The 22995-nt window shown below is 42.1% G+C and overlaps 1 protein-coding gene across 2 annotated transcripts in view; it reads right to left on the minus strand.

The window, feature by feature from the left end:
• CC2D2A (coiled-coil and C2 domain containing 2A) overlaps positions 1–22995 on the minus strand; it is a 258232-nt gene that overhangs the window by 157766 nt on the left and 77471 nt on the right. For both annotated transcript variants that reach the window (XM_081332397.1, XM_081332396.1), the window contains exons 6-7: positions 22577–22739; positions 14095–14231 (exon numbers count right to left, since the gene is read on the minus strand). In XM_081332397.1, coding sequence (XP_081188523.1) covers positions 14095–14231; positions 22577–22739 — 300 coding nt within the window. The remainder of the gene's footprint in view (positions 1–14094; positions 14232–22576; positions 22740–22995) is intronic.

Consider the following 22995-nt stretch of genomic DNA (forward strand, 5'->3'; position numbering starts at 1 on the left):
GTTTGTCAACGTCAGATGTTCATGCTCTGACAACTGATGAAAATGCAGCCATTTTCTCTTCTCCTTTAACATGTTTTTCTTTACTTTTAGAATTCAGGTCCAGCGGGGGTGGGTGGGTTGGGATGTAAGCTCAGTTAGCCATAATAATAACACTGCCGTGGGAACTCAAGGACAAACTGATAGTGGTTTGGCGGGCTGAGAAGCTGAGGAGAACTATTTTATGACAGTTTTTTGGGGGTGGGAATTGTACTTTGTTACTTTGCATCAGGGGGAAGGGAATTTAGTTTTTGGGTTCAACTATGTAGTGCCGATACTTTGTATCCCAAATAAATGTTCTTTAAGGAAGAATTTTGCCTCAAAGTTCTTTTGATGGGTTTCATCTATCGGAACCATGACATTAACCCCAAAACTAACATTTTCTACCTTGACTGCCTTGGGGTCCTGAGCTCCAGTCACCGTCCCTAAATCGAGGGATAGACTGATAAAGACTCGGAAGATCTCAACATGGAGAAGGAAGGAGTGCCTGGATTTAGCACCCTGGCCATGGCTGCAGCCTCAGCGGAGGGAGAGCAAGCCAGCGCACCAGTGGAGAGGGAATCAGGCCTTACAGCTGGGGGCAAGACCCAAAATGTGGGAGCTGATCTGGTCATCGGAGTGGGCCCTGCCCAGTGGAGACTCCAAACCACTTAAGATGACCCTGCCGAAAGCAAGTTCTTCAAAAGTGACCGAAGTTGACTTGCAAGAGGGAACGTCTCAAGAATCGCATTCCCCAGGCCATTGGAGAATCAGGAAATTGAATACTGAGGACTCCGGAGAGTGGAAGTACCTGTCCACAGCACGTAGCCAATTGGTGAAGAAGTTGATGGAGAGGTTAGAGGGACTAGAGATGAAGAGTGCAGAACAACCTTTTCACTCTTCCCATGCAAGTGATCACGATGATCGGCAGAGCAGAACCCAGTCTATGCCGAAAAGAAGCCCCAGCCCTGCAAGGAGGGACAGCCCCGGCTGCCACTCTGAACATGGAGGCCTGAGACGTCGTCGCTCCTCTAGAATCCCTGATCGCCACAGGTACTGTGAAAGCCCTGACCATCACTACCATTAGTCACACAGCCCAGAACTTCACCGTCGGCACCACTGAAGCCCAAAGCCTACAGAAGGGGAAGACTCAGATATTAGCGTTCAACATGATATAATGCAACAGCTGCGCGATCTGTTGGCCGGGCAGCAACAGGTGAGAGTGCCGCAGCCATTGGGGCCCCTGCCACCACTGCTGGGAGGACAGCTACCGGTGGGAACACCACAGAAGTGGGGCTGGTACCAGCCCCTGAATCTGCAGCAACTGCTGGGGATCCTGCAGCAACTGAGGATGCTGCAGCAACAGCACCAGGACCGCTGGAGGCGTGCAGCAACTGGGGATGCCACAGCCGCTGCCACTAGGTCAGCAGCTGTTGAATGTGCAGCAGCAGTTGGCGTGGCAACAGCCCTTGAATGTGCAGCAACCTATGATGGCACTACCCCTTAGAGCAACGTTTGACGGTGACCCAGAGAAGCTGAACTTCTTCCTCAATCAAGTAAGTTCTCACATGAATAGCAATGCCAATTTCTACCCAAATCCAGCTGGTATGGTTGATGTGGTCGCAGCCAATTTAGAAGGGGAGGTATCTGAATGGCTAAACAATTTATACAACAAGCAAGTACCTGAGTTAGGGAACCTCCATCTCTTCCTCCTTGGATTAACAACCAGGTTCAAGGACACATCCATAGCCCCATAGAAACACATCCATAGCCCCATAGAAACAAATACATAAGACAAAACAAGATGGCAGACCTGCTTTGGAATACTTACGAGAATTTCATAAGGTCTGCCATCTTGTACCACCTTTTTCTCTCACAGCCAAACTCATAGTTGCCAAGACGGGTGCACGAATAGATTTGAAAGTGCTAGTGGACTTGGGGTGCTCCTGGTGTGTTATTAGCTTGCCTCTTGCCCTTAAATTGTGTATACAAGCAAGATTGCTCTCCAAACCCGTGAGATTTGAGCAAGCCGATGGCTCCTTAATGGGAAGAACTTTGGTCACAAAATTGACAGAGCCAGTACGCTTAGAAATAGGTGAACATTGGGAGTTCATTCGCTTCATGGTGGCTCCAAAGATGACTGAGGCAGTGATTCTAGGGCTAGCTAACGGTTTCTTTTTATTGAAAAGTTTTACAATACATTTTTGAATACAAAAAGCCCCCTCCTCCCCCTCCCCTCTCCCCAACCCCCCCAACCCTCCCCTCCCCTCCCCCCTCCCCGACTTCCCAAAGCTGAATACAGGGTATAATAATACAAACAAGCACAATCTAAAATATGCTAACAACAATAATAAAACATTAAATTCTATCACACTTTAACTCTCCATAGTCAAAATATTAATAAAATAACTACTAATTATATGTCATAAAAATCCGCTACTTATTCAAATGCTAAATGATACTTTTTAGTCCCATATTTATTCTGAATATATTCAATCCATCTTCTCCATTCCACAATGTATCTCTGTTGCGATTGATCTTTCAAATATGCTGAAATCTTTGCCATTTCCGCCAAGTTAGAAACTTTCAAAGTCCACTCTTCTATAGTCGGCAGTTCTTCCTTCTTCCAATATTGAGCTACTAAAAGTCTCGCTGCCGTAATTAAATTCAACATCAACTTTGTATCTATAACAGTAGTATCTGTAATAATACCCAATAAAAACAATTGCGGAGAAAACTTTATCCTTTTCTTAAATATCTTTTGCATATTCCACCAAATTGTAATCCAAAAAGCTTTAACCTTTTTACAAGTCCACCATATATGAAAATACGTTGCATCCTCACAACCACACCTCCAACATTTAGGCTGGCAGTTCAGATACATACTTGCTAATTTTTTAGGGTCTAGATGCCACCTATAAAACATTTTATAAAAATTCTCTCTTAAGTTTTGGGCCTGTGTAAATTTCACATTTCTAACCCAGATCTTTTCCCAAGTATCCATTGTTATAACTTCTTGAAAATTCTGGGCCCACTTTATCATGCAATCTTTAACAAGTTCCGTTTCTGAGTCAATTTCTATCAATGCATTATATATCCTTTTAATATGTGCTTGACCTTGATCTCTAATTTGTTTTACCAAATTTTCATCAGTCATCGAAAAACCAACTTTCTGATCCTCTTTCCATCTTGCCTGTAATTGCCCATACTGAAACCAGGTTTGTACAATCTTTTCTTCTTTTAAGATATTATATGGCTTTATTTGCCATACATTCCTTTCTAAACTTAAAATTTCCTTATATGTAATCTCATCATGTTTAAATCCCACATTTATATTTTCTATTGCATGTTTAGGTATTGCCCAAAGTGGTATCTTATAATTTAACTTATGTCTATACTTTTTCCAAACTCGCAACAGAGCATACCTTAAAATATGTATCTTAAACACATTATCCACCTTCTTATCATACAATAAATATGCATGCCATCCAAATAACAAATCATGACCCTCAAGATTTAATAATCTCCCTTGAGTTAAATTAAACCAATCACTTATCGATGACAAAGCAGCAGCCTCATAATATAATTTAAAATTAGGCATTCTAAGACCACCTCTTTCACGCGTATCTTGCATTATTTTAAATTTAACTCGTGGCTTTTTCCCCGCTCAGACAAATTTATTAATCCCTTTTTGCCATTCCTCCAAATTTAAGTCCTTTTTAAGTATAGGTATCATTTGAAACAGAAACAAAAATTTTGGCAAAACATTCATCTTCACTGCTGCAATTCTTCCCAGTAAAGACAATTGTAATTTTTTCCAACTGTCTAATTCTTTTTGTATTTTCCCCCATAAGAGTTCATAATTATTTTTATATAACTTTACATTAGAGGCTGACAGATAGATCCCCAAATATTTAATCCTCTTAACTATTTCAAATCCTGTTAGCTCTTCTAAAGCAACCTTTTGTGATACAGTCATATTCTTAGACAATAGTTTAGTTTTTTGTATGTTTATCTTAAATCCAGAGACTTTCCCATATGACATTATTATCTCCATCAGTTCTACAACTGAGTAATCCGGCTGAGTTACTGTAATAACCAGATCGTCCGCAAACGCCCTCAGTCTGTAATCCTGATCCCTTATTTGAATTCCTTTAATTTTATCTGAATCTCGTATTTTAATCAGTAATATTTCCAATGTTAAAACAAACAGCAAAGGTGACAGCGGACACCCCTGTCTTGTACCCTTTTCAATATTGCAAGATTCTGTCAAACTGTTATTTACTATTATACGAGCTGTTTGTTTCTAATATATTGCCCTAATAGGTTGTAGAAATTTTTCCCCAAATTCCATTTTCTCTAATACCTTCATTAAAAATTGCCAGTCCAATTGGTCAAAAGCTTTTTCCGCATCCAAAAAGATCAGCACTGCTGGGATCTGGTTATTTCTTTCCAAAAATTCCAATAGGTCCACAATATGCCTCACATTATTCTTCATCTGTCTACCACTTATAAATCCAGTTTGGTCACTATGAATCACTTGTTGCATTACCTTCATTAATCTATTGGCTAAAATTTTTGCAAATATCTTATAGTCAGTATTTAAAAGCGATATTGGTCTATAATTCTTGGCTTGGGTAGCATCCTGATCTTCCTTCGGGATCAGCGAAATAATGGCCGTTTTCCATGATGGGGGCACTACTCCTCCCAATTGAATTGTCTTAAACAATTCTCTTAGAGGTTCCACCATTTCTAACTGGAAGTTTTTATAATAAACGGCAGTCAAACCGTCTGTTCCCGGTGCTTTACCCACTTTTAATTGTTTAATTGCTAGAAAAAAATTCTTCATCCGTTATCAATTGATTCATCCCTTCTTTTTATTCTTGCGTAAGGACAGGAATGTTAGCATTTATCAAATATCCATCTATATCTACATTTCTAATCTTATCTCTAGCATACAGCTTAGAATAAAAATCAACAAGTCTTTTTAATAAGATCCTGCTGATACACTACTTTACCCTTTTGTTCTATTCTGTCTATATTACAAGCTCTCTGCTTCTTCCTTAGCAGATACGCTAACCACCTACCCGGTTTGTTAGCATTACAGAAAGTATTATGTCTAGCATACCGTAAGTTAGTTGCCACTTGATCTGCCATCAACATATCAAACTGGCCCCTTAATAAAGTAATTACCTCTTTAATCTTCCCATCAGATGGATTCAGAATTAAACCCTTTTCTTTTTCCTTAATTTCATCCTCTAATTCTTTCCTCTTAAATTCCAATTTACGTCTATGTTTATTGTTCAAATATATTAATACACCTCTCATATAGGCTTTACTTGCATCCCAGACCATCTCAATAGAAGTACCTTTATACATATTAATTTTAAAAAATTCCTTCATCTGTTTCTTACACTCTTCCACATTTTCCTGGTATCTAAACAAATTTTCATTTAAACACCAATACCGTCTACCTCCATTATCTTTTCTATCTCCAACCACACTGGACTATGATCAGATATAGTTCTTGGACAAATCTTGATCTTCTTAATCCTAGAAAAAAAATCATTGGTTATTAATATAGAGTCAATCCTGGAAAAAGATTGATGCCTGTTGGAGAAAAAAGTAAAGTCTTTTTCTTGTAAGTTCCTTTCTCTCCATACATCTCTCAATTCCAAGTCATCCTTCATCTCAAAAAAAGATTTAGGCAGTTTGGCATGACTCGGCGTGCTTTTAAAAAACCCTCCCTTATCCATTTGTACATCCAAAACGCCATTCCAATCTCCCATAAAAATACAAGATTTATAATCCCATTGACTAATCTTGCTGTGTAATAAATTGTAAAAGTCTCCTTGCTGTTGATTTGGTGCATATAATCCAACCAAAACCGTTTTCTTGCCTTCTATTAATAATTCAATAATAACATATCTTCCTTGTTTATCTGCTTCAATTAAACTCGCTGTAAAAGTATTCTTAACATAAATAACCACTCCATTTTTCTTGTCAGGCGCAGAAGCAATAAACTGTGTGCCCAACCTAGAGTTTACCAAGTATTTTTGATCAGCCGCTCGAATATGTGTTTCCTGCAAACAAATAACATTGTTTTTAAATTGCTTTAGATAGTGAAATACTTTCTTTCTCTTATGTGGTGAATTCAAACCATTAACATTCCAGGTTAGAAGCTTTGTCGCCATCTTTTGCGACCTGAAGCTTTTGGAGCACCTCTTCCAAAATCACCTGCACTCTCTTTGGCCTCGCTCCTCCCACTGCTTCACTATAAGTAAGTTTTTGCGATTCAATCATAGCTCTCTGCTGATCTTGCTCTTGTCTCATTCGTCTGGCTGCAGCGCGTGTCATTCTTTGGTCTCTGACCTCCTCCGTTGGTAGTGAAATCTGATCCACTCCAGTAACTTTCTGGAATTCTCCATCTTTCAACTGCGTAGCTCCTTCATCACCTTGCAAACTCTCACTTTGTGGTTGACGCTGTCCTTCCCCATTCTTCCTTTTGGATTCCAAAAGTAGTATGGGGCCTGCTTTTAAAATATTGGCATAGAAATCATGTGCCTGTAAAACTGTGAGAAGACGATATCTCGTGCCTGCATACAACACCAACATACCTACTGGGATCTCCCATCTGAACTGGATGTCCCGTCTTCTTAATTCTTCTGCCAAGAAAGCAAATTCTTTCCTTCTCCTCAAAATTCTTGGGAGGGATCTCTTTTAAAATTAAAACTTCTTGCTCTGCAACTGGAAATTTATTATTATAAAAGGCTTGAATAACCTCATTTCTGATTGCTCTCTTTGTAAAGTACACCACCACATCTCTAGGTAGCTTCCTGTCTTGCAATCCAGGAATTAACGCGAAATATTTTGTGTATATCCACCATGATCTCTTCTGCTGAGCACCCCAAAACCTGTTCAAGGGCTTCTGAGACTACTTTTTTCAAATTTTCCTTAGAATCTTCCTTCAACCCTCTCATTCTCACAGCAAACTCCATCTCTCTATGCTGAACCAATAATAAATCGTTGTCCATCTTTTCCATCACCATTTCAGCATCCGTCATTTTGGCATCCAATTTCATATTATTTTGACAAATTTCTTCCATTCTCTCATCCAGACATTCAATACAAACAGCCATTCCTTGAAATGCTAATAAGATGTCTGCCCTCACTTCTGTATTCTTCTCCTCAATGAGCTCAGCTAATTGCTGGGTTAATTGCTAGGACTGCTTTTTCAAAGCCTCTTGCAAAACATCCTGCAAATCTTTTATTGTTAAAGCTGGTGTGGGTGCGGGCGCCAAAGGTGGGGGCATTAAAGCCTGTAATGAAGATTGCTGAATTGGCGAAGCCGCCGTGCTTCTAGGAACTTTAGTTGATTTGGCAGCCATTTTCACCCACTTAAATCTGTTGCACACTTTCACTTTTAAAAGTCTCAAGAAAGTTTACTGAGTTAAAGTTAAAATACTTGCTCTGACAGAAGTCTGCACCGCTCTGCCTGCATCCATTTAATCCAAAGTTCACTCTCGCTGGCAGGGATGGTTGCAGCATCCTGCTCTGCTCCAAAGCCTTGGAGCAGAGGCGTCCTGGAGTCCGGAGCAAACTCAGGCTTCGGGGGCGCTCAACGCTTCAACCACCAGAGTTTCAACTCTGGCGGTCTGAGGGAGCTCTACCCCTGCCTGGGCGCTCACCCCCTCCTCTTCTCCCGAGGAGCGGGCTTCCGAGCCGCCAAACAGCTGATCGTCGCTGTTTTTGGCGGCTCTACGGAGACAGCGGGGCTGGCAGCCGAAATGGCTGCCGTCAACGGAGCCTTGCCACCCGGAAGCCCCCTAGCTAACGGTTTCTAAATGGAAACTGTTTATCTTGTGGGGAAAGGGGATGAGGACTGTGAGATTACCCATCGGGCCCAAGCCCCCCCTTAATTCAGCTGACGTTACTGGAGAGTTTAGGCCATCCACCAAGTTGGCAAAGATAGCCACCCTGTCTCAACCAGGTGAACCACTCATCCCCAGCGAATACCAGGATCTAGCGTAGGTGCTTAGTGAGAATGTGACACCCTACCTCCCCATCAGCCCAACGATTGCAACATTGAACTGTTACTGGGAGCTAAACTCCCACAGCCAAGAATGTACAGCATGACCCCCCTCAAAATGGAGGAACTGCAACAGTATGTGAACAAGAACCTAGCAAGAGGATTTATTGAATGGGCCAAATCTCAGGTGGGAGCTCCAGTGTTATTTAAAGAGAAAAAAGACGAGTCATTTCGTCTCTGCGTAGACTATAAAGGGTTAAACACTGTGAGGGTAGAGAACAAATACCCCCTACCCTTCCTGAAGGACTTACTAACACACCTGGTGAAGGGGTGTGTCTTCACTAAGCTGGACCTAAGAGAGGCATATTACCAAATAAGAATAAGAGAAGGAGATGAATGCAAATTTGTTTTTAACTGTCCCATGGGGAACTATCAATTTAAAGTCATGCCGTTTGGACTATTTGGGGCTCCAGCTGTCTTCATGCAGCTGATCAACCAGATACTACATGACCATTTTTACAAAGGAGTTTTGGTGTATCTTGATGATATCCTGATATACAACACGAATATGGCTGACCATGTAAAACTAGTGCAAGAAGTGTTAAAGAAGTTGTTGAATGCCAAATTATATGTTAAACTATCCAAGTGTGAGTTCCATCAGACCCAACTAGATTACCTTGGCTACAGAATTTCCAGTGAGGGCATTGAAATGCACCCTGCTAAAGTGAAAGCTGTAATCAAATGGCAACCCCCAGACTCGTAAACAGCTTCAGAGCTTTCTGGGATTCACCAACTTTTACCAACAAATTCATCCCCTCCTTTGCTTTACCCCTCACGGATTTATTGAAAACAGACAAAGGGGGGGAGCCACAACTGGGCCAGCCGCTAGCATGGACTATGAACTGTCAAACTGCTTTTGAGAATTTGAAAAAGACTATTTGCGGTCGAACCAGTCCTAAAGCATCCTTGTCTAGGGAAACCCTTTGTGATTCAAGCCGATACCAGCGACATGCCATGGGAGCTGTACTATTGCAAAAGAACCATGATGGAGTCCTATAGCCCTGTGCCTACACCTCAAAAAAGTTCACCAATTGTGAGAGAAGGTGGGCAGTGTGGGAGAAGGGCTCTATTAAACTGGCGACACTATATAGAAGGGAGCAAGGTGCTTTTCGAGGTATGGACTGATCACAAAAAACTAGAGGCACTGAAAACCCACTGCAAGCTGTCCCCAAAACAAATATGGTGGGTGCAATACTTAAACTGATTTACCTTCATCCTGATGTGCATACCAGGGGGGGGGATCTTTTAGCTGATGCTTTATCCAGATTAATACGAAAGCCAGCATGAAAAGGTTAATGAAGCAATTATATCTACACCGCAAGCTGATTCTCAACTAATGCCATGAAGAGCCCCATTTTCGAAAGTCCCAAACCCCAATGACCCTGGTGCAAGGAAATTAAAACAGGAACTCCTCAACGATCAATGGTTCAAGGAAAACCAAACATCCTTGATGTGCAGGGATGGTTTGGCTTACAAAGGGGGGAAGCTGTATTTGCCTGAAACCCCCCGCCTCAATGCTCTCCAGCACGGTCATGATGTGAAACAAGCTGGACACTTTGGATATTTAAAAACACTGCATCTGGTTCATCGGCAATTTTGGTGGTAGAGAACTATGTCAAGAGCTGTGCTGTGTGTGCCACCATGAAAAGAATTCCGGGAAACACTCCCCCCCAGACTATTACAACCGGTGGCGGACCCTTCCCAACCATGGGAGGAAATTGCTATGGATTTTATAGTGGAATTACCTGAAAGGGGGGTGCAGTTTACGGCCAGGTTCTGGAGGGGTTTTCTCAATTTAATTGGCTCATCACAAGGACTGTCGGCTTTTCACCCGCCTACAAATGGGTCGGCTGAATCAGCGAACTCAATGGTGCAGCAGTATCTCAGATTCTATGTGGACTATCAGTAAATGAACTGGACTGACCTCCTCCCTTTCACAGAGGTGGCTTACAATAACTCTGTCCACAGCAGCACCGGTTTTATGTCTTTTAAAATTCCCACAGGAAAAGAGTTCAACCCAATACCCGAATATCCTCAGGGACCTTCCACTTCCCAAATGCTTGACCAGTGGGTGAGGGGGTGGGAGGGGGTATGGAAAACCATGAAAATCGCTCTGAAAAAGGCTTCTGAGATGTATAAAAAGCAAGCAGATAAAAAGAGGGCTCCCCAAAGATCATTCCAAGTTGGGGAAAAAGTTTATTTATCCACAAAATATTTACAACTTAAATTGTCTAGTAAGAAATTAGGACCGAAGTTCCTGGGTCCCTTCCCCATAGTAAGAATCATTAACCCAGTCATGGTAGAATTAAAGCTTCCCAGATTCCTAGAGAAAGTTGTTGTGATTCAGGGTCAGCCTGTGGGTTCGGCAGTTGGGTCGGACGACTCAGAGGAGGAGGAGGGGGTGTTGAAGACCTTGCTGAGGGGGTTGAAGTTCTTGCTGATGAGAGCCCTCAGCCAGGCCCCTCCCACCTGGTCACGACGCAGACCCAGCTGTGTGAGCCTGACAGCGTGGATGAAGATGCCCCACAGCTGGCCCTGTTCAAGGACGCCCGACGCAGGAGGCAGTCAAGTAGGAGTAAACAGAGGAAGGCAATGGGGCTTCTCGGAAGGAGGCAGAGAGAAGCCACGCCCTGAACTCTATATAAGGGGAATGTTTGCTGGTTTGCTGAAGGCAACCGCTTGGATAGTTCGTGTTTCTTAAAGCTCCTGTTTCTTGGTTCGTGTCTTGTTTGTTTTTGTAGCTATAAATTTGGCAGGCGTAATTCCAGCCTCTTGCCGTTTGTAAAGGGGTTGTCCCTGCCTTTTCTGCAGGGCCGGTAGCAGGCTGGTACAGAACAAAAGTCCACCCTGAGTTCCATTGTAGTCTACTGAAACCTTTTCGGGGTTCTACCTTACGACCTTCCCCTAAGAAGGAACCTGGGCCTCTCGTAGTAGCTGGACAGACTCATTATGAAGTGAAGCATATTCTTTTTAAAAAATTTTTTATTGAATTTATTATTTAAAACATTGGACATGGTGCAAACGGACTGACATACCTTCTTGTCTACATTATTTTTAAAATTTGCATATATGTATATATAAACATAAGATACACTTAAAATACATATCAGTTATATATAATAATACAATACTTAGAGCAATCAACCAATCTATAAATTCTAATGGAGACCTTCCTTTTGTTCCCGCCAGAAATAAAATTTATTCCAAATTTTATAGTAGCCTGATTGATCTTTATTCTTAATTTCCAAAGTTAATTTGTCCATTTCTGTGCATTCCCAGGTTTTCCTTATTACTTCGTTTTCTACCGGAATTTCACTCCTTTTCCAATTCTGGGCAAATGACATTCTTGCTGCCGTAATAATATGAATCATCAGATACAACTCTTCTTTGGGGTATTTCTCTTTTATTATGCCCAATAGGAAAAATTCTGGACTAAACTCAAGTGAAGCATATTCTTGATTCTAGAGTTTTAAAAGAAAGTTACAGTACTTGGTGCACTGGAAAGGATATCCATTGTCTGAAGCCACATGGGTGAAATCCAGCGATGTAAAAGCCGACAGGCTCATTAGTAAATTCTATGAGAAACACCCTAACAAACCAAGGGGCAACCCCTAACCTATTATTTTATTTGAATTGCATGATTTGTCCTTTTTGTAAGGGGGGGGCGGACGTCAACGCTGCTAACATTGGATGTTCTTGCTCTGACAACTGATGAAAATGCAGACATTTTCTCTTCTCCTTTAACATGCTTTTCTTTACTTTTAGAATTCAGGTGCAGTGGGTGGAGGTTGGGATGTAAGCTCAGTTAGCCATAATAATAACGCTGCTGTGGGAACTCAAGGACGAGCTGATAACATTTTGGTGGGCTGAGGAGAAAGCCCGCGCTTGAAGCTAATTGGGGAATGTGTTTTATGACAGTTTATTGGGGGTGAGAATTGTACTTTGTTACTTTGTATCAGGGGGAAAGGAATTTAGTTTTTGGGTTCAACTATATAGTGCCGATACTTTGTATCCCGAATAAATGTTCTTTAAGGAAGAATTTTGCCTCAAAGTTCTTTTGATGGATTTCATCTATCGGAACCATGACAACATTGCTATTTTTGTTTTATTGATTATTGTTATGCATGTTTCTTATGATGTTTCTTAAACAAAGAGTAGTATGCAAATATTGTAAGTAAAATGATTTTTCTTTAAAAAAAAAGATAGCATAACCTCCATATCCAGGAATATGTCAGACTTTCCAATTGGTCTTCTTAAAAACTAAAAATAGAAGGTGGCTGGATTCTAGTTTTTGAGTCAGAAATGTATCAGCTGGTCTAGATGAAAGACAAAGGTGGCATAGAGAATGACAGAAAGAGGCTGCCTTCTAGTAAGCTGATGTTCATGAATGTCCCAGCAGCCATTTTGTGACCTGCTAGCCCATGCTGGCAACCATTTTTTGAGGTCCCTAAGAACATGCTCTTAAAATCCCAATGGTCCCACTAATTTCAAAGGTTTTGGGAACACTAAAGTAATGGCAGTAATTCTGAAAACTTTATATATGAACCCCAAACTTGAGAATAGTCAAACCCAAGATATACAGTATTTAAGCTTTATTTCTATGCCCCAGAATTCTTGGAATTTTCCTGAAGTCAGACATTTCACTTTAGGTATCTACTCTTCTGTCAAAAGAGAAAAAATCCCAGCTTGGCAAACAGCCAAAGAAGGAAGTGACTGCAGAGGATGGATTGGGATGGGCTGAGATGGGAGAGGCTCAGATTCTGAAGGATCTTTCCCCTTCCCAAAGTTTTCAAGGCTCCAACGTCATAATAGCCAACTCCTTGCTATTAAGCTCACCCCAATACCTTCAATACTTTCAATGTAGGGATAGAATGACTAATTTAAAAAGTCATTAAAGGATAGAAATTGGCATTTGTCTCTCTGATCACATTTCCATTCTGCTGAGCTATACAGAAGTGACTCTAGCATTCAGCCCTATCACTTACAGTGCTTCAGTGGAATGGAACAAGGAGGTACTGTTAATCAAGGTGGGGAAGGAAAACAGTTTATAAAAATCCCCAAGCTCAGAACAGTGTGTGTGTGTGTGTGTGTGTGCATGTGTGCACAGCACACCAAAAATGAGGTCCTTCTCTTCAAGCCCAGGTGCAACTGGCAGCTTCCCATCATGGATGCAGATAAAAGTCACTAAACTCAAAATGGGGTATCTGTGTGTGCCATCCGTGAGCACCCAGCACACCAAAGGAGAGGTTCTTCTCCCCAAGCCTGGGTGCAACTGGCAGCTTCCTAGCACAGATACTGATAAAAGTCCCCAAACGCAGAATGGTATTTCTGTGTTTCTGTGTGTGCATGCCTGCACAGCATGACAAAAGAAGAGGTTCTTCTCCCCAAACTTGGGAGTGATTGGCAGCTTCCTAACATGAATGCGGATAAAAGTCCCCAAACATGGAATGGAGTTTCTGCATGCATGTGTGTGTATGCACGTGTTTTGCTGCCAGCAGTTCGGGGAGGCAAGGAGCTGGTGGGGTGGCAAGTTGTCCCCACATCCAGGTAGCCAGTGCGACATGTTCTGCGTTAACCCAGCCACACCCACTCATCTGCACCCATCTGGTCCCACTCACTCAGCCACACCATTCAGCCACACTCACTTGGCAGCACCAAGTCAGCAGCGCTATGCCCACTTGGCCACACAACCCAGCCATGTCAACCCAGTTATATCCACCCGGTCACACCCACCCATCTACGCCAACCTGGCCACCACGAATCGACCTAGACTCATGCTTCATTTACTTTATATTAGCTTTTACCCAAGGGTTGCAACTCTTTTGTTCTCAATCTGCCAAATAGTTTGTTTCATATATATTTCCAACTTCCTTAAATTGTACAATCTGATGAAGAAATTATTAAAAATAGCTCCCTTGCTACATCGGCAACTGAACCATTTAAGGAAGATTAATTATTATAGCAAATAGCATCTGCATGAGGGACCATACCTGTTCCTGCTTGAGAATCCTATTCTCCATGATGTTCTGGTTGGACAATGACACAACAGGACATTCTCCAATGTAGAAACCTTCATCCTCAAGAAACCGTGGTTCCATATTTTCAGGCATCTTCACAGAGGAAGGCACTAGGAGGAAGATACAGATGATGTAACAGTATATGAGAATGACCTTGAGGGAAGCAGGAAAGAGATGCTACCCTAGGAAACCATCAGACAAGAATGGGGAGGAAGGAGCCCATAGTTGCTAATGACAAAGAAAGAAACTCAGGAAAGATGTCCTAAATTGATCAGGCTGTAAAGAGATGGCAAGAGATTTGTACTTTCAGACTTGCAAAATTTGTTAATATAGTCTTGTGATAAAGTATAATTAGCACAACTGCTCGTGCTTCCTGTCTGATTTACCTGGAAGGTTGACAGAGATGCTTAACACTATTACAGTTACTTGTCAACACTGCTAACATCGGATGTTCTTGCTCTGACAATATATGAAGATACACACAATTTCCCCTTAACTTGTGTGTTACTTTTAGAGTTAGAATTAGAGAATACTGGGGGGGGGGGAGGAAGAATGTGTATGGGACTTAGTTGGACATAACAACATCATAGTACAGTGTTTTTTTCAAGGTTGTTTGAAATAAAAGTTGATAAGAAATGGCGGTTGGAGAACTGGAGGGAAGGTCTGCATTTCAAACTAATTGGAGAATGTGATTTATGACTGTTAATTAGAGGAGGGAATTGTGCTTTGATACTATGTGTTTAGGGGAGGAGAATTCAGATTTTGGCTTCGACCATGTATGTGCCGATGCCATGCAACTTGAATAAAGATTCTTTAAGGTAAACAATGCCTCGAAGTTCTTTGAAGAGTATCATCTGTCGGAACCATGACGCTACTACTTCTACTACTGATTTGCTGGACAAATAATTGCAAGTTTTTTTGGCAAGACTTTTGGAATCAGTTTGCCTTGGCTTTCTTCCTAGAGCTGAGAGAGACTGGCCCAAAATCATCCAACTGTTTTTGTTTCTAAAGTGGGACTAGAACTGAGACTGTTGGTTTTCAGCTTGGTGCCTTGACTAGACAAATTGTCTCCTATAATTATTAACTAGTATTCATTAATTGTTTTTTACATTAACATTCTATTTAGGTATATTATTTTGCTTTTTGTTTGTTTTGTTCTCTATTTGCTTTATTGTTTTAGTGAATTATAATACAGGATGATTCTGGAACAAAAGGATGGGAGACAGTCAAGTATTAGTTACTTTGGCATCTAAGAAGAATGAATGAAACCATTCAGAAGTCTGCAACTGTGGTGGTCAAAATAAAACTAAGGAAAAGAATTAAGCTTTGAATAGCTATTTACAAGTCTAAAATATGGGCAGAAGTCAAGTGGAAGAAACATAAAAATAGCTATCAAAAATTTTGAGCAGATCTTTTGGAAACAATTACCAACTATAATATCTTTAGTAAGACAAATCAACTACTCATAGTATGCAAACTTTTCTTAAGTATTCTTCAGAATACATTTTAACCAAGGCAAGAGAGAGGGGAGAAGAGGAACACATTAAATATAATGGTTCCCCATTAATGATTTTTAACAGTCTCATGATAGTGAATTACAATATGTAAAACAAAACTTTACTCTCTGGGACACGATTTATCTAGTTCATGTAACTTACTGTATATCAGACTTGCTCAACTAAGTACTTCCCAAATATGTAGGAATTATCATTCCCAGTGACTACAAAGGAATTCTGGGATTTGTATTCTCTATAAGTGGAGAACATCAGGTTGGGAAAGCCTGGTCTCTTGAATAGGTAGTAATCTGAGATAAACATCTTAGCCCTATCTGTAACTGATGGGCACTGCATCCAGCATATTTTCCTACAAAATATCTATTTGGCTTTCTGTAGCAATTTCTAGTCTTGGTTTTGAATACAGATATACAATTTTCAAAGTTGTTGTGAAACTTCAAGGAACGAAACATAAATTTGAGAAAAACTGAAATAGATACAATACTTATTTTGGGGGCTCACCAGAGATGCAAAAGTACTTTATGTTTTATAAAATGTATTATGTTCACAGTAGACAAATAAAATTAAAAAGTAAAACTTATTCAGATAAAAATTAAAAATGCACTGACTGAATCTACTTTACAGTGCTTTAGTTGTTATTATGTACAATGCTAAAAGCTCTCAAACTTTAAGGAATTTAGCATTTGCTCATTGCTGCTTGTTTTGAAGCAGAGTCATAACTGAACAGAACAGAATACTGCAGAATGTTTTCCAGAGCTTGGGGCAGGAACTTAGCAGGATAGGCTGTAGGCTTACTTTTTCAGATGTTTTACCAGTGTATAAGGAACAAAATGGAAAAGGCCAGAGTACAGTAGTATTCAATAAGTAGCTAAAGGAGTGGTGTAAAGGGGAAGGCTTTGGTTATATTAGTCATGATCTCTGCAGCTGGTACAATGAAAAAGTGTATAAAAGAAACGGCTTGCATCCATCAAAGAAAAGGACTGAGTTACTCGGCAATAAATTCACAGATTTTCTGGAGAAATATTTAAACTGAACAATGGGGAGAGTGAGTTAATTGATACAGAACATTCCTGTCCGCAGCAATCTAAATATTATAGGGTTATCAGTGCATGTAACATAAAGGTGTGTGTAGACAAGAATATCAACCTACCTGTCAAACAAAATCAAGCTCTTAATAGTGAGTGCCACACCAAGTGCACTAATCAAACAGGTGGAAAGAAAATAGGGGAACTCAGGTGCCACACAGATTATGTAGAAAGTAAACACAGGGTCAGTCCTAAAGGACTCAAATGTCTATATACCAATGCACAGAGTATGAGCAATAAACAGGGCGAACCAGAAATTCAGGTAAATGAGGGCAGATACGATATTGTTGCCATTACAGAAAGTTGGTGAGATGAAACACACAAATGGAACACACAGCTAGTGGGATTTAAATTATTTAAAAGAAACAGACCAAATAAAAGAGGAAATGGAGCTGCTCTCTATATAAGAAATAACTACATCTCCACAGAAATAGAGTACAACAATGATGGAAACCATCTCAAATGCATTTGGGTCAATATAAAAGGGAGAAAAATGGCATTGCCATAGGTGTATACTATAGGCCACCCAACCAAACAGAGGAAATACATGAACTTTTTGCTAATCAGCTAACTAAGGTTTGTAGGAAGCACCTCACAATAGTAACGGGGACTTCAATTACCCTGACATCAAGTGGGAAACAAACTCTGCACCAAGTGGAAAATCAAACAGATTCCTGACAAACCTAGCAAACAACTTTGTCTGCCAAAAAGTAGAGAAGGGAACTAGGGGATCAGCCATATTGGACCTAATTCTCACTAACAGAGATGAAATGATAGAAGGTGTTGAAGCCACAGGAACCTTGGGAGGGAGTGATCATACAATATTGGAATTCAACCTTATTCAAGCACAAGCAATAGAATACAATCAAACGAGAGTCTTGAAGAGAACTAATTTCAATAAGCTTAGAGAAAGCTTGGGAAGGATTCCATGGATGAGAATCCTCAAGGGGAAAACAACTCAAGAAGCTTGGGAAATTTTGAAAAATGAGATTATAAAAGCCCAGTCAGCACAATACCAACAAAGAAGAAAAATAACAGCTCTCAAAAGAAACCAGCCTGGCTGCATAAAGAACTCTCTGATTAATTGAAAGACAAAAAGGACAAGCATAAAAAATGGAAAGAGGGGGACTTAATTAAGGCAGAATATCAGCAGAATATCAGCCCAAGCCTGCAAAGATGAAGAGAGGAAAGCTAAGGCTCAAATTAAATTAAGGCTTGCGACAAAAGTAAAAAATAACAAAAAAAAGCTTCGTTCAACATGTAAAGAAGAAGAAAAAGTTAAGGAAATGATTGATCCATTAGTGGGAGAAAGTGGCAAGAAGGTGACAAGCAACAGGGAGAAAGCAGAAATATTTAACTCATTTTTTGCATCCGTCTTTACACAAAGGGAAAAAACAGTCCAACCTACCGTATTTTCTGGCGTATAAGACAACTTTTTAACCCATGAAAATCACCTCAAAAGTTGGGGGGTCGTCTTATACGCCCAGTCGTCTTATACGCCGGAAAATCAGTGGGTGGCGTCTGGCGGGAGCCGGCAGGGCAGTCCTGTGCACGCGCGCACTCCCCGGCTGCTCCTTAGCAGCTGGGGAGTGCGCGCGTGTGCAGGACTGCCCTGCCGGCTCCCGCCCGACGCTCTTCCCTCTTGAGGCAGCATCGCTCCCCAGCTCCTAAGGAGTCCTCGGGGATGCTGCCTCAAGAGGGAAGAGCGTCGGACGGGAGCCGGCAGGGAAGTCCTGCACACGCGCGCGCACGCAGGACTTCCCTACCGGCTCCCGTCCGACGCTCTTCCCTCTTGAGGCAGCTGCTGCCTCAAGAGGGAAGAGCGTCGGACGGGAGCCGGCAGGGAAGTCCTGCTCCTGTCCGACACTGCGCTTCCGCCGGGCGGTGCTGGCCGAGACGAGCCAGCAGGCAGCCGCCGTGAGCGCGGCGCTGAGGGGCAGCGGCAGGACGGCCCAGCGCCTGCAGGACAGCCAGCAGCCCCACGCGCAGCAGCAGCCGCCGGCTCAGCAACAGGTCCGAGCGCAGGAGCCGCACCGCCAGGCTGCCCAGGAAAAGCAGCCACACCGAGAGGCTGCACGCCCAGTCCAGCTCAATGAGGGGCAGGGCGGGAAGCCGGCCGGGAAGAGGGACCGGGAGCCCGGGCCGAGTGCGCCTCGGCCGACGGTGAGAGGGAAGCGGCACATGAAAAAGAGGCTGCGGGCGGAGCTGCCCCGCCCTGCGCCCAATGGGAGAAGTTCAAGGCCTGGGGGGGAAGCAGGAGGGGCGCCGGCCGTGGCGGGGTGGCGGCTGCCCTCCGGCGCTGCCTGCCGCCCGGGAAACGCTGCGCCTCGGGGGCCGGCAGAAGCGCGGGAGCAGCGGGAGGGCCGGCGGGGCCAGTCGGGCCTTCGCCTCCTCTGCGACAGACAGGGAGGGCAGGGCATGTAAGTATTTTCCGGCATATAAGACAAAAAACCTTGAAAAACTTCTTAAAAGTAGGGGGTCGTCTTATATGCCGGGTCGTCTTATATGCCGGAAAATACGGTATCAAAAACAGTACCGTAAAAAACAGATTAGAAACACAAGTTAAGGTAGGCAAGAAAATGGTGAGCACTTGTCCACCCCAGATGAGTTCAAATCACCAGGACCAGATGGACTACACCCCAAGGTTCTGAAGGAACTGGCAGATATGATCTCAGAACCACTGAACTATATTTTTCAAAGATCCTGGAGCACTGGAGAATTACCAGAGGACTGGAAAAGAGCTGATGTCGTTCCCAACTTCAAAAAAGGGGAAAAAATGGATCCAGGAAACTACAGACCTATCAGCCTGACCTCAATACCTGGGAAGATTCTGGAAAAGATAATCAAACAACGAATCAGCAAACACTTAGAGGCAAACAAAGTCATTATCAAAAGCCAACATGGGTTTGTCAAAAACAGATTATGCCAGATAAATCTTATTGCATTCTTTGACCAAGTGACAAAATTAGTGGACCAGAGGAATGCTATGGATATAATTTACTTGGACCTCAGTAAGGCATTTGATAAAGTAGATCACAACCTACTACTTGATAAGATAGAAAAATGTGGGTTAGACAGCATCACCACCAGATGGATTCGTAGCTGACTGACTGGCTGTACTCATGTGGTGTGGTCCTCAATGCAACTGCATCTACATGGAGGGAAGTATGTAATGGGGTGCCCCAGGGCTCTGTTCTGGGCCCAGTGCTCTTCAACATCTTCATCAATGATTTGGATGAGGGGATAGATGGGGAATTCATCAAATTTGCAGACACCAAGCTGGCAGGAATAGCCAACACTCCAGAAGATAGGCTTAAGATCCAGAAGGATCTTGACAGACTTGAACATTGGGTACTATCTAACAAAATGAAATTCAATGGTGAAAAAAGTAAGGTTCTACATTTAGGTAAGAAAAACCAAATGCACAGATACAATATAGGTGGTACGTTGCTCAATAGTAGCAACTGTGAGAGGGATCTCAAAGTCCTAGTGGACAATCACTTAAATATGAGCCAGCAGTGTGCTGCAGTTGCCAAAAAAGCCAACATAGTGCTAGGCTACATTAACAGAGGGATAGAATCAAGATCACGTGAAGTGCTAATACCACTTTACAATGCCTTGGTAAGGCCACACTTGGAATATTGCATCCAGTTTTGGTCACCACAATGTAAAAAAGATATTGAGACTCTAGAAAGAGTACAGAGAAGAGCAATAAAGATGATTAGAGGACTGTATAGCTTAATGAAAAGAAGAACTAGGGGTGACATGATAGCAGTGTTCCAATATCTCAGGGGTTGCCACAAAGAAGAAGGAATCAAGTTATTCTCCAAAGCACCTGAAGGCAGGACAAGAAGCAACAGATGGAAACTAACCAAAGAGAGAAGCAACCTAGAACTAAGGAGAAATTTCCTGACAGTCAGAACAATTAATCAGTGGAACAACCTGCCTCCAGAAGCAGTGTTGAATGCTCCAACACTGGAAATTTTTAAGAAGAGACTGGACAGCCATTTGTCTGAAATGGTATTGGGTTTTGTCAAGCCCCGTGGGCTCGACATCACGAGGGGAGCAGGGGAAACGCCGCGCAAACCGCCCGCCCGAACCGTCCTGCTGGAGCCACCCAGGAACAGCACATCCAGAAGTCAAACGGCCGCCAGCAACCACGGGCAGCTGTTCCGGGGCTTTCTGGCATGTCTGCGTCGACGGAGCTGCTGAAGGGACCCATAGGCAGTCAGACCGGCAGCCGCAGCTCGTCCTGGGATTACCCAGCCGCCTGCTCCTCGGCGGGGGCGTCGGGCGACTCAGAGGGGGCGTCGGGCGGCTCAGAATGAAGACCGGATAGCGGGGCGTTGTGGGGAGCTGTTAGGGGGGCTGTAACACTAACACGCTGGACGGTGGAGGGGAGCACGGAGGAGGGGTGGGGGAGCACGAAAGGGGGGTTAAGGGCATACACTCACCTGGAGTCTGTGTGGGAGCTCAGGCACAAAGGGTGGGGTGCCGTGCAGAGAGCTGGGAAGGGGGCGGGTTTTGAGCAGACTCAGCCGGATGCTGGTTTGCATGGGGAGGGGTGGGGCTAATCACCCCCAATGTATAAAAGACGCGTTGGGACGGCTAGCTCCCAACGCTGACTTTGTATCTGCTAGGCTTTTCTGAAGTAAAGAAAACCTCGTCGTCACCCGTACCACATTGTCGTTGTTCTTTCAGCGTGGACGGCTGTGACAGGTTTCCTGCCTGAGCATGGAGTTGGACCAGATGACCTCCAAGATCCTTTCTATCATCATCATCATTATTATTATTGGCCAAGTGTGATTGAACACACAAGGAATTTATCTCTGGTGCATAAGCTCTCAGTGTACATATAGACAACAAAGCATATAATCATAAGATAACAACAGAAAAGGTAGTAGAAAATATGAGAAAGATAATAATAATATATGAACAAAATATTAACAAAAGGAAGAACAAACAAAAGAAGGTACCAACATTATAGTAAAATAAAAATAATTCAAGGCTTTGTCCTTCACTACTTCATACAAAAACTATTAAATTTTAACTTTCAGAAAAAAGGTTAATGAATAAAAAGAAACAGCAACATTTGTAACCTATCTTGATCTCAATTTAAATCTATCATTCCACTTCATTTGAGCATTGTGCTTTATCATTTACATGGACTTTGATATTACCCATTCACACAACTTTGTTATTTTTATTTGATAATACTACAAATTTAGACTATTTTAACTGTATGTTTTCCTAAGTTCTCATTTTTCCCCAGCACATTCACATATCTACTCTTGAGTGTTAACTCTTTTTTAAAACAACATCTATTTAGTCTTACCCTCCTAAATTTTAATCCTGAAGTCTTTAGCTCAGGGGTGTCAAATTGCCGGTCCATGGGCTGGATGTGTCACGCGGAAGCCGCACCTACCCCAAGGTGAAAAAAGTTGTAATTCATTGCGACATGTTACGTGACATGGCGAGTTTGACACCCCCGCTTTTGCTTTTTTAAGAGATGAAACAACGACGGCAAACTACTTCCAAATAATCTTGCCAAGAAAACTGCAAAGAGTTGTCCAGGCAGTTGCCAGGACTCAAGATCAAAGGTACAAATATGCAATCCATGCACCTTTACAGTAAGAAAATGGATGTTACTTAGTAAAATCTTAGACAATCTACCCACCAAGAGGCATTTCAGAATTAATGTATCAAAAACCAAGGTCTTTCTCTTGAACTACAGTCATAATGAAAAAAAATTAGATAGATGATAGATATAGATAGACAGACAGACATAGCTATATGTTATATCTGATAAATTAACCTGTATCACACAAAATTTCAAAATACTTCCAGCCAACATACCTCTTAACATGCTGGGAATAAACAATATATCTTTCTCTTTCTGCATCCTTCCAGAATAGCTTTCATATTCTGCAGATCTAATTTCTAAGAAATCTTGGCATGTCTGTTCTATAACAAATACGCCACCATCCCCTTTATCATGGAAAAGATGTTCCTCTTCATCCTGTATTTACCACATAAATGTTTTCAATCAGAACTCAAGGGCAGCAGAACTGTGTTTTACAGACTTCCAATCATAGGAGTTTTTGCAAAGAAAAATATTTCCAATCATTTTTGCATCAAAGAATCATCTTTATCAGGAAACGTACACTTGATGTTTGAGGACTATCTCAAGAAAATTATATATACCATATCAGACCACTGGTGACTATTACTGATTACAATGAGGGTGAAGGTTCATTCTCCGAGCTCGTTACCAG

This window comes from Vipera berus (assembly GCF_964194415.1).
Source record: "Vipera berus genome assembly, chromosome: 7".
In the NCBI taxonomy this organism is placed as follows: domain Eukaryota; kingdom Metazoa; phylum Chordata; class Lepidosauria; order Squamata; family Viperidae; genus Vipera; species Vipera berus.